The 13,091-nt window shown below is 37.2% G+C and overlaps 1 protein-coding gene across 5 annotated transcripts in view; it reads right to left on the bottom strand.

The window, feature by feature from the left end:
- Window positions 1–13,091, bottom strand: part of CLEC16A (C-type lectin domain containing 16A) — a 58,106-nt gene that overhangs the window by 29,169 nt on the left and 15,846 nt on the right. For all 5 annotated transcript variants that reach the window (XR_009275429.1, XM_058815784.1, XM_058815781.1 and 2 more), the window contains 6 exons: window positions 8,478–8,706; window positions 6,952–7,081; window positions 3,468–3,568; window positions 2,608–2,730; window positions 1,159–1,268; window positions 652–696 (listed from right to left, as the gene is read on the bottom strand). Coding sequence is in view for 4 of the 5 variants with exons in the window: in XM_058815784.1 (XP_058671767.1) it covers window positions 652–696; window positions 1,159–1,268; window positions 2,608–2,730; window positions 3,468–3,568; window positions 6,952–7,081; window positions 8,478–8,706 (738 nt within the window). In the remaining variant the exon portion in view is untranslated. The remainder of the gene's footprint in view (window positions 1–651; window positions 697–1,158; window positions 1,269–2,607; window positions 2,731–3,467; window positions 3,569–6,951; window positions 7,082–8,477; window positions 8,707–13,091) is intronic.

The following is a 13,091-nucleotide window of genomic DNA, read 5'->3' as shown; positions in this document are numbered from 1 at the left end:
CTTTATCTTGACATGATATTCTATTCTCCCTCCATCCTGTTGAGGAAGGGCAGTGAGAGAGCAGCTGAGTGGAGTGGACCTCTAGCAGGCAGCCAAGGTCAACCCCCCACAAGTTACTTATTTTTTGTAAGCCACACTGAGCAAACATCCTTCAAGAGAATTCTAAGAAAAACAGGAAGATATTTCAGCCACTTGAAATCTGTCACGGATTTATTGCTCCTTATATAGAAGTTAATGCCTGGGGCTAAAAAATTTAATTTCTTTCATTGTTTACAACACATGTAAAAGTAAAAAGCTGCAAAGGTTTCCAATAAGGAAAAAAAATTAGACAAAACTTTAGATGATCATTTCAGATATGACACAAACAAAAAGCCATGTCAAAATCAAACACATTCCACATTAGTGTCAATGATAAACTTGATCTCCAGTACAAACCCTGGGAGTATTCCAACAGCCCCTTGTGACATGGGTCAGGGTGGTATGGGAAGGATGGAAAGAAGAGAAATTCTCCAAGAAAACACTTCCTTCCCTATCACAAATTTGGAGGTCCCATCTTCAAAAAGGTGCTTCTTTGGTCACTATGTAAAGACTGGGCTGCAGACATTTCCCATAGGTAAAGAACTTTTTTCTTACAGCATTCTGCATATTTACCTTATAGAAACGGCGAAGGAGATGAACACTTTCCTCCCTTGCACCCTAGGAAAGAGAAAATGCATTTCAGGGAATACACTTACTTATTAGTCACATTAAAAAGCTACCCAAACACTCATACAGAACAGACTGTCTAATAATTCATGGCCTTAATCCTGGAATTTGATAGAATACAGTTCTTGCACCTATGAAAATGCAGCTTGAGTTTATTATTTATTATTTCAAAAGCACTTTTCTTTACATTATAGAGATGGATAACATACAAGTTTCAGAGAGACAATGAAACACAAAACTGCTGGAGAAGTTACAAGTTAAAATAGCAGAGATGAGAACAGAGCATAGGTTATGACATTCACAGCACAGAGCTACCAATGCAAAGATGTTCTAGAAGCTCAAATTTCACATCAAGGCTGATTGCAACCAGAAATGAAACAAATTGATTCAACTATACTCCAAGACTGAGACACCAGTAATGCAGTGACTGGGAATTTGAAAGAAAATACTCACCTCCAGACAATCAAGGTGTACATTTTTTATGATCCTGCCATTTTTGGAAAACACAAGCTGCTTCAGCAATAGGCAGCCAAGTTCTAAAGTTGCCAAACGAATTTTTCCATCTGTGAAAAGAAAATTTCAACATACAAAATAGTAGCAGTTTAGTTACAGCTCTTGTGATCATTCCATGTCCTTAAATGTTTCTACTCTTCCTGCAATTGTCAAACTTTGCTCCTTTGAGTGCTGGTGCTGCCTTACTATGCTGATGGCTATAAAGGAAAAACTGGAAGAGTATTTTAAAGCAGAAGAAAATTTAAAGCAGAGCCATTCAGTAAGAAGGGAAAGATTATTACTAATAAACAGTGAGCCCAACATTGGGTTTTGCTGCCTTTATCAATCTGCAGCACAGGTTGAATTACTCTAAAATTACACAAGGATCCCAGACATTTGGGATGGATGAAGTTACAAGGTGAAAGGAAGCTTTGTATATAGTACACTAATAAGGCACAGCTTTCCCTTGAAGGGAGAAAAGGAGATGTTCTACACAGCATGCAGCAAGTTGAATAAAACATACCCCATTTCCATCCTTCTCCAGCACCTCCCTCCCCAGACATGCCTTTATTTAAATAAATGCATATCCTCACTTGCACTCCTTCCTGCTGCTGCAGGTACAAACTCTTCATATATTAACATGTTTTTCATCTCTGACACATCAGCACAAGTTAACATGCTGTAGAGCAGTTTTGCAAGTCAAGTCAAACAAACAGATTTTTATTCTACAGACATTCAAAAATTTGATAGGGTGTCAGTTTCTGGGGAAATCCAACTCTACCCATTTACAATTTTAAGGGGGAAAAGGCAAGGAGGAGAGGTGTGGCTTGAACAAAGATCATTTTCATGGAATAGGTCATGGAACACTAACCCTCGTTTCACAAAAAAAAAGGGAAGAAAACTCCCAACATTTTCTGCAGAACAGTTCAGAACTGAAAATACAACCTGAAATAAAAAAAAAAGGAGAAAATTTGCTACCACCTAGAGCTGACAGATAAAGGACTGCTATAAGCAAAGCGCACCATAGTTCTCAAGATTATTTCTCAAATGAAATTATTTCTACAAGCAAAGGTGAGACAGATCATATTTTCAGTATGAAATCAATAAATGTAAAACCCCTCAAAATCTCCATTTTTGTTTATTCAGAAGTGCACAAAGTAGGAATTTAGAGAACAGATCCTTGTATAGTTCTGAGTATAAAAACAACTACTCAGCACAAATCCAGAATTTCTGATTCCTCACCAACCAAGAAAAAGCCAATAGTTGTCTTTCACAAACCATATCTACATACTGCTCATCAAAGAGCAGCTGAACAATCACTTTCTCCTCAAGGACAAGAGGCTAAGTAGCTTCTTTCTATCTTCAAAAATTTCACCTTGGAAGGAAAAACAAACCCTGGAAAAGCAATACCTGGTTGTGCAGCATAATTCATTATCCTGATGAGCCCTTCTGCAAGGACATGATTATAGGAATTTCTCTCTTCAGCATTTTGAGCTGGAAGTTGAATTCTCTCCAACTTGACTGAGTCAAGTCCTTTCATGAGGGTGAAGGAAAAAAATGCAAATTAGAAAACAGGAGTGTGCTCTGAGGCAAGCATTTAATAGACCACAGAAGTTTTCTCAGAAGAGAACAATCAGCAATAGGAAACTAAGCAAGATAGTTTTGACTTTGTATGACAAAGAAAAGGAGGAACAACAAAGACCAAACACATTGATGAATCCCTGAAAATTCTCAGCCTTAAATGGGGCCTACTGAGTGGCAACACTCAAATCTCAAAGTTTTTGGTGAAATGCAAATGATTTTGCTGTTTCTGAAATTCTCAGATTATTTGTTTGCATCTAAATCAAATCAAAGTCAAGCCATACATCTGGAGAGCTAATGGCTAAAGGGGAGAAGATCAAAGTCTGATTTTAAATTCTGCTTTCATAGTTAAGTAATCTGTTCATATATGTTTAAACTAAATAGGAATTTTATTTTGTAGTGGTCCTATTTAGTATCCTCCCCAACACAAATAAAATTTTCACTGACTTGTTATATAAGGAAACTAATCCCATCTTTCTTTAATATATTCCTCTAAAATATCAAAGTTCTTTCTCAGGAAAGGCTGGTTTGCTGGGAAACCTCTTAGAACAATAAACAATTATGGATTGTGGGGATCTTCCTGTCCCATTCTAAAGAACAGCAATAAACAACCCCATAAAGCAGAAGATGACTCTACTGAGGTTTTTCCAATCCTGGCCTTGCAGTTAACTCCACATAACTGCATTTACCTTTGTTGTGTGACATTGCATATAAAAGACAGAGAACAAAAAGGGCGTAGTAATCATCTTCAGGACAGTCCAGTGCATTGTAGACCATATCAAGGAAAGGCCTGTGGAAAGGAGTAATTTAGAAACAATTTAAAAAATCTATAGAAAAATGGGTAACCATCTTATTGTACACGTAGCTAATGGAAGAGGCAAATTCACAGTAATGCACATTTTCAGCCATTATAACAAAAGAGTTCTGTTACAGTTTCTGTTGCAGAGGACTCAGATTACAGCCATGCTTTGTATTTACATACTGACAATAATTCTGAGTTTTAACCAGATTCATTACATAATACTTTCCCAAGAACTGCTTGTTCAAACAGTTACTGGGTTGTTTGTAGCCTGTTTAGTAAGTACACAGAATCATTGCAGAGCTTGCTTTAAGTGCATACCTAAGTAATCTCAAGGAGCTGCTATCACTGTTGTATAAAACAGACTCCTTTAAAACTCATGTGCTAAACACAATTGAAAAGCTCTTACTATTACAAGTAAGCATTTTTACCAGAAGTTTGGAGGAAGCCAGGTTTTTCTAAAACAAGAATTTCACTGTCCAACAGTTATAGGAAAGAAATATTAACTAGGAGGGAATATCTGAAGAGAAAAAAAAAGGTTTGGATTGTAGATGGGTTTTGTTTTCCTGAGTTTAAACACTTATGACCTATGACACATATACAGAAAGTTACAAACAGTGCTAAGTTCACCTTTTCTTTACCTGTACCTTGGAAAGACAACAAAAGTCAGTGTAATCCAGAAGGCATTTGGACAGATCAGATGCTGCCGAGATTAACCTGATATCAGCACAGGCCTGATGGCAAGGCAGCTTCACTTCTGGTCCTAGGATGGCTTGCATCCAGTCAGTAGTTCAAGTTCAGAGCACATTCAAAAACAAAATATATTTTCACAACTGGCCCAGCTAAACAAATGATGTGTCAGGGTAGTGTCACAGTCATCAGGAGATGACACTGTGTGTGGAAGCCCGAGTGGAAAGGGTTTATTCCTATCTGCTAAACTATACTTTAACAGTGAAAGGAAAAATATCCTTACATTATCTAAATCATATTTAAAAAATACATTAAAAGAACAGTAAACAACCTAAACCCTAAACTGTAGAAGTACTATTTAATATAATTTCATTAAAGCCAAAGTTTTACCAGGTGGAAGCTGCTGAGGTATCAGTAGTTATTCCATTAACACCAATATTACACAGTATTAAATTACTTCTCTGATGCCTAATGCATGTTTCATTGTTTTCCCCCACATACTAATTAGATTAATGAAATTATGAAACTTGAAAAAAATCATTACAGAGCAGCAAGAGATACCATTTTCATTCCAGATGCTTCTTCAAAGCGTCTTATCGGCATTGTCTGTCTCAGCCACAATAATCTGAGGCTGAAACAGCTTCCAAGAATCCCCCTCACCAATGTTCCTCATTTAGATTAAATACACAACAGACCCAGAAAACTTCAGCCTAAGAAAATAGCAACAGAAGCCACAACATAGCATGAGGATTTGACATGCTTTGGAAAAAAGCTTTGCTGTGCAGCATTACATAAAGTGAAGCTAATTTAAAACATGTCTTTAAGCTTAAACTTTCCAGTAGTGAGGCCTATCAAAATAAAATAACACCTAAAATACTTAAGCTTTTTCTTTTGTTTTTCACAGTAGGAAAAGCGCTAAGGGAAATTAAAAGCTTGACTTAGCTTTTACAGCTGCAGACTTTAAACTGCCAACTGTGCTGTTTTCCATTTATTTTTCAACAAGTATTGGACTGTTTTAAAAAGAACCAAACAGTTTTCACAGTAAAGATTATATGGTAAGCATTTTCAAATGTATTTCTTAACTCTGTAAGCCTTTGCTTCCTTTAATTCTTCTACTAAGGGCTTGATAGAAGCAGCAGATCAAATGCCATACAAGTGTTCCTCAGATTATTTATTCTTGTGGAGTATGTCCACAACTGAAAACTGCAACCCACTAGGAACCACTGTCACCACAGGCATTAATGACTACTGCAGGTGTGGAAGCTGCAGTTCCAGTATGGCACAGAGGTCCCTGCATTTTCCACTCCCACATGGTGCCTTATCCACAAGGCTCAGTGATTCCAACCAGTGTAGGACAGAAACTACACATACTGAGGCAAGTCTCTTGAGAAATTTAGCTGCTGCTTCAAATACTATACTTGGCATAATAATAGATCTTAGGCTACAGCAGCTAATCCACTGACATTTCAAAAAAAAAATCACATAAAACAAAAGCCAGAACTGCCCTATACAAGGTATATCCTTATTTTAAAACTATTTTTAGCTCTGCACATTCTTTGATGTTGCTTATTTTTAGAAAAGATGCAGAATTCTGCGAGACCACATCTGCAGATCAAGAGAGGCCTGAACTGCAGACATTTGCCAAATGCACTGGCAGCTCACTTGCATTCTGCTCTTTTCAAGACCTGAGCATCCCAGTCACTTTAGTATTCCATGCACTCACTGCCAATTTCTTTCTAAAAGCCATTTGGCACATATTTTAGTCAAATTATCAATAATATAGAACAGCGTGTTTTAAAGCCAGTTCAAGTCAAGGTTCAATTTCACTTTTACAATGAAATTAAATGTTATCTTTATTAATGAATGTAATCTAAACTACAAAGCTATAATGAAGACAGAATGAAATTCTGGGAATACCAGGCAGCATTTCCCAAGTTTAAAAATAAATTTTAAATCCTATCAAACATGTGCATTTCCCCAATGGACACATTTGCAATTATTTTTGTGTCAGGCACATTTGGTTTCTTAACATTCTATTAACAGGAATGCAAAATCCCTAGTGAGAAGTTGTCTTAGGGGTATTCATTACATCCAAGCTTAAATTTTGAAGTCAGGGCAATTTCTGCTCCCAGAAACACTTATAAGCTGTATTTCCAGTAGAAGTTTCCAATAACCCTAAAACATAGTAATGGACCCTGGAAACAGTAAAAGGTTACAAGGGTTTGCCTATAACTACTGTTACTAAAATTCTGCCCAACTCATCTCTGAACTGACGAATTTTCCTTGTTTTTTCCTTATAGGTGCATACAAAAATGGACAAATGCAACTACAAATATAATAAATAAAACTTCCATCTTAATTTAGAGGTTTGGAAAATTACAAAATGCAAAGATTTGTATTCTATTTTTGTCATGTTAATATTCTGTAATTTAACTTTACCAACTTAATGCAACACAACTGCCTAAAGGAAAGCACAAACTAAAATGTAACAGGATCATTTCCAAAACCAAACAGTCGAGAGACTACACTCCACTTTTGTATTGATTCACTCACTTGTGATCCAGAAAAAAACCTGTAATTTTAACTTGAAGCAGATTTGAAACATCCCTTTAAGAAAAGCAAAAGATTTAAGGGGAGGATAGGTAAGGAAACAATTCAGCAACATCTTTTCCAGTTCTTTATACCTGTTCCAGTTTGTCATGTCACTCCCAGAAGCAGCTGCACTCTTTTCTTCATCTGTTGTATTCTGTTCTGTCACAGCAGAGATGGACAGCTCTGACAGCTTACACCTCTCCATAATTACCATCTCTATTTCTAAAAAAACCAAAACATACCACCAACATTTGCTATTTTCAACAAGATTATCACAAGCTCATCTGTATTTTCTGTTTGGTATTGAAAGCATTTCATGCATCTATATGTAAGAGGTGTAACTATTACTTCAGAAAGGTGAATGAGAGATGTGGGGCAAATTTTCTTCCCAGTAAAGCCAAGAATCTGGCTTACATTTCTTTAAGGAGTGTAACACTATAAAAAATATATACATATACATTAAATATGTAAAGAAAATACATATATCATTTTGGCAAATAAGCCACAGTCAGGTCCCTTCCCACGCAAACCACAGGAAGAAAAGCCATAGAACCTCTTTCTGAAAAAAAAAAAAAGATTTGTGAAAAAGCTGGTGAGGCTGGGGCATGGGTGGACATCAAGTTTCACTGAGGGTGCAAACAGCCTCCACAACTGCAGCAAACAGGACACCTGGTCCCCAGTGCTTCTCACCTACTGAGCTTCAGCAGAACAAACAAATCTAGCCTTCCCTTAGGAAGCTGAACAAAGATTACAACTAAATGCATCAGTTTAAACAGTAGATTATTTCATATTTTCTTCAAAGCATGGAGGAAAATATACCATCAGTTATTTGGCACCATTTAAGGAAAGCCTTCTCAAAAACACTGTTTACCTAAATCTAAACTCAGTCATGTTTGGACAGGACTGTCAAAGAATAACACCCTTTCTTTCAATTGCTTGCAGGCAATTCTGCCACATTTTTCTCATTTTATGTTTAATTCTCAATTTACGTTTAATGTAAGTACTAGGACTTACTATCCTTCTAAAAGTTAGTAACCATAAAATAAACAGTTATAATATGCTATAAGACCACTCATCCTATAAAAGCAGTTCTGAAGTTTGGGCTACAACAAAAATGCAGAAAAAGTCCAAGTAAAAAAAATCTAGGAGTCAAAGATATTTTCAATTATGAACTATTTAATATCATCTTCCATCATGTACTGTCACTTCTAGCACACCAGTTAAATTTTATCATTGAAACACAGATAAAATACTGCTGATTATCTTGCAAAGGTGAAGTGGCTACAGCTCTCCCTTACCACAAAAGGACAAGTTATAAAGCTGTCAAGCTTGCTTATCAAGCCATGCACACTGAGGTGCAAGGCATGCATTGTGATAAGGGCCAAGGCCTACAGGCAGATATGAACACACTTCCATAGCTTTAATGAGATTAGAAGTATATGTTCTCACAGCTTGACTTAACATGAGAAAAAATCCAGCCAAAGCCTTAAACAAATGTCATAGTCCCATGCTCACCTAGTGCAGCAAGAGGACAAATCATGGAACTAATCACAACCAGCTCCATCAGTAAACAAAAGTACCTAAATTGCAAGCACCCTTTTCTTGCTGGAATACTCACCTTCATTTTCAGTGCTTGTCCTTACACCCTTTGAACCTGCTTCTGTACCTCTACTTTTATCAAGGTCATCTTGGTTATCTTCAGATCCTCTCTCCTCTTCATCTTCCTCACCAACATTTTTATAGTTGGGTCTTTTCTGCATCCTCTTCTTCCCTTTCTGTTTGTTAATTTCAAGAGACCTCTCAAGTGTTTCTGTGGGTTTTATGAAACATCTGATACTTGACTTTGCCTGTAAATTTGAACAGTGTACACTGAGTTCCAGCACAGAATTTTTAATTGAAATTGATAAAGAAACTTCAATTCATATAAAATGTAAATCAGCACACTATCCACAAATCTCAAATCCATTTTAAAATACAGAAAATTAATACCAAATCATCAGTAGCACAACTTTCCCCAAAGTAACTACCCCAAATATCTATCATTAAAAAGTAGGCCTTCTTGAGACAGGACAATGCAGAACTACCTAGTTCATCACCACAAGTTTTAAATTGAAGGTGTGAGACATATTACACATCAAATTCAGACACCTTTTGTAAAAAGGATAAAGGCAGCAAAATCCTACATGTATGTTGACAGCAGCGATTAATATAAATACACCCCTTTTAAAGGTGCAAGGACTTTTTTAAAGCAGCAAGGACAAAATCCAATGCTCTATGCCGTGAGATTTTTGGGTTGGTTGCATTTTTGGAGTCGCATGCTTCCCTCAATATCAAACTAATTCCTGTATCAACCAGGAAGAAATGACAGTCATTAACCTTTTTTGGGCCTCCAGACATGACTTATCAAGTCTGGAAAACACAACTTCATTTATTAGACTTAATTTACTTGTGTTTTACACAAAGTTATCACAGGATAAGATGGCAAACCAACACCTCATTTTCTTAAGTATTAATTAATTTCAGAACAAGTAAATAAATTTAGATAAATTTCTCCCAGAAGAAATGAAGTATTTCCAATAATGTGTCCTAACAACACAGAGCAATGGATTCTTATAGAAAGTGACCAAGATGCTACAAGAAGCTCTGCAAATAAAAGGAGTAACAAATTTGGTTTTTAACAATTTTGCAGCTTGTTTCTGAGCTGTGCTGTTTGAGCTCCCCTCTGCCTGCCAGCTAATCACCAGAGTACAAAATAAACACTAATCAGCCAAACCTCACTGTTACTGAGAAGTGAAACACATGGTTTGGAGCTTTCTGCCAGCTTTGACCCAAACAGGACAGTTACAGAAACCCCATTAACTTCCAGAGCTCAAAACCTCAAACAGATGCAGCTCACACTGCCTAAAGGGTTAAAAACTTAAGGGCAAGCAAGAGAAAGAAGTAAGACTAGAGTAAATACCAAACTGATTACAGTCTTTGCCTTAGGTGACTCAGTACAATAAGCACTCAAGATGACTGCATCAAACAAACTCTGGGGAAAAAGTTTGAAAAAATCCTTCCCTTCACTTAGTGAGGAACATCTATACATAAGAGATTAGGAAAATATCATGGAAAAAGCTGTCTACAAGTTAAAATGCCAAAATGATTCTCTGAATCTGGCATTTTGCAAATGCTTTATAGAAATATTGCGTAAGTGAATTTACACTTGGCACTGAAACAAACCACATAGTGGGAAGACTATTTTACAATACCAAAAAATCTCCATAAATACAAAATTCACTACACTTATATCCCCTGATAACCTCTTGGATGCATTTTTTGTGTGATCCAACTGCAACACAGGAAGGTTATAAAATGAGCAGGCTACCTTTATTGAATGGCTTCTGGCCAGAAAAGTCATAAGAAAAGGGAAGAGCACCTTAAGTCCTATTATTTAGGGGAAAAACAGAAAAGTAGCATGCAACTTGCATAACACATTTTCCCCTTTCTGCATTCACTTCTTACTTCTGCATTGCTTCCTAGAATCTTGTAGCTACTTCTTTATGGAGAAAGCACGTACTTAACAACCTTGCATTTCTCATGTGCTCAAGAGCAAAGTACCACAAGACATCAGCAGACAGTGATGTGCTTGTAAACATTGAGCCAGAGTTTGCTCCAAGAAGGAATGCTGTAGAAAAAACCCTACACAAATATTCTGTTTTGCTAAAGGCAACAAGGCTGTATCATTAAAACGTTCTAAAATTAGATTTAAAATTATTTTAGATAGCATTTGGTTTATAAGTTGATCATACAGGTTGAAGTACTGCTGGTTTATATCTTTAAAATGTCTTTTAACCACATTTTCAATAATGATTTATCTTGTGCAATGTGTGATGGTAAAATAAGGCAATAGCAGTAACATCTTTTACGGGAAGGAGAAAGTAGGTTAAAGAAGAAACATGCACTAGGTAGAAGTGGCCCACATGAGAATGATGCAGGAAAACAGATCTCACAGGAAGTAAGGTAAACCTTAGTGTGATATCTGACAACTTTAAATAATTCTGCTGTCTATACATATTCAGCTCTCATTGTGACATAAGAGTATTTCTTCTGATGATGCCCAAAACCAGGGAAAAACACAGGGAAAAAATATGGAATGATGTGGAGAACTTGTTCAATGGAGCCTAGGCAATCACTACTGCCCAGTGATGTTCAGCAGATCTCCATGGGTAGGTTATTGCCAATTTGTAAGATATCACCAGTTACTGCTGGTCATTTTTTCCATAAATTGATTTACAGTAAACAGTATCACTTGTTCCTCTTGTGAGAACTACCACTGCTCTTTGCCCTAAATAACTCAGGGTATTTTGCATTTATACACAGCAACTGTGATGTTTCTCAGCTTTTATTTTTGTGAAGTGTTCTTTACTCAGTGTCCCAGCAAGAGGACTCTGTGTGTAATGAACTCAGTCCTTACTCCTTATCCCATTCCACTTTAATTTATCTTATTAGAAAGATGAACAGAGATATGAGGTTCTACATCTGGGTTTAGAAACTATGTGCTAGTTAGAAACTGACAGTTACATTTCAACTTAAACATATCAAGACATCTCAGTTACAACAGATGAGCAGTGATAGGTACAGAGCAAGGGTTTAGAAATAGCTGCAGTTCACCACAATATACAGATTCCCCACAACAACAAGCTTAGGACAGTATCAGAACAGTTATCAAGATAAATTAGAACACAAAGGAAGTAGTAAATGATAAATCTGGGTCTGATTTAATTAAAAAAAATTCTACATTCAGACTAAAAATAAATTTTAAAAATTGCTCATCACTCCTATTTAACAATTCTAAACTAACTTCTGAAGTAACTTTCAGTATTCAATAGAAGTTGGCAATTTATTTGCAACAGAAAATACCCCAGCAATAACCCTGCAAGGATCCTGATGTGCCTTCATTTGCACAGCTGACCTGAGCCCCCTGCACTGAGCTGTATCAGCAGGGAAGCCCAAGCAGCAGTTCCCACACAGCCCTGCAGAGCAGCTCCCCCATGGCTCCCCTCCCTGGCAGCCACAGGAGCCCTGGAGCTCTTCTGCTGGACACTGCACCCCCACTCCTGCACATCACCAACTCCCCCAGTGGGCAGTCTGGGCTTTCCTCTATGTTCTCACTAAACAATATGGTTGAAGTTACTACAAATTAAGGTTTCTCCCATGGAAGTTTTCCCTTTACCCACTGCTCTGCACTCCCTGGAACACAGCTCCACCTCTGGCAGCTTCTCCAAGGGTCTATTCCAGAAGGCCAGCACCCTTCCTGTTAAGGACCTGTTCAGGTACAACAGAACCCCCAGCTTACATGTCAAGAGGACACATCTTTAAGGCCAGTAAGGAGCAGCAACCTTAATAGCATTACAAAATTAAGAGATGAACAGCAGTCTATAGGAAACCCCTAATATTCCTGACATACGTGCAAGTACACAAAGACATGCTATAGGTATTTGGTAACTCTGTACAGTAACCATGACAGGAAAAGAAAATCTCACTTCTGTAACAAATGGTACTCCACCCTCTTGCCACAAATTTCCTAGCAACAAAGCTTCTTCTGCACAAATGACACACAACACTCAGTATGCACTTAGCAGAATGTCAGACATTTCCTAACATAAGTGATTGCTTTATCTTAAAGTAATCAGCCAACTCTATCATTCTAACATAGTTTTTTCTAAAAAAGGTTAGATTCTAAATATCAAGGTCAACAGAACAAAACACCAGAACCCAAAAGCTACCAGCTAAGATCATTCCACACAGTTTCCAATGCCCAGTGGGAAGAAATCTGGAAAAGTTGATGTATCTTGAAGGAGTTGAAACATATCTCCCTCCTTGAAACTCCCAGAGATACAGCCAGTGCTAGGAAGGAGGTGATTAAGAACCAATCTATTGCTTGTTGTAAATTAAACATTCAGTCAGTAACTGCTGGCCAGCCAGTCAGTAGAGGACACATTCAATTTTTGGACAGAACTACAGTCAGGTGCCTGTTACAGTAAGGTCATGCCCCCCTACTCGTTACCATGCCCAAAATAGGCCTCTAAAAGGTAACAAGCATTACACAAGCTGTGAAAGCCACAACAAAAGGGAAAATATTAAAAACATGACACCTAGAAAACCAGTAACAGCATCAGCATCTAGCAACATCTCCCATGGTTAAATGTGAAGGTAGAAGGCCAATGACAGAGTAACACTCTCCTTTCTC

This window comes from Ammospiza caudacuta, chromosome 17 (genome assembly GCF_027887145.1).
Source record: "Ammospiza caudacuta isolate bAmmCau1 chromosome 17, bAmmCau1.pri, whole genome shotgun sequence".
Taxonomy (NCBI): Eukaryota; Metazoa; Chordata; class Aves; order Passeriformes; family Passerellidae; genus Ammospiza; species Ammospiza caudacuta.
Note: the sequence above shows the minus strand (reverse complement) of the source record. Positions and strands in the feature narration are given on the sequence as shown.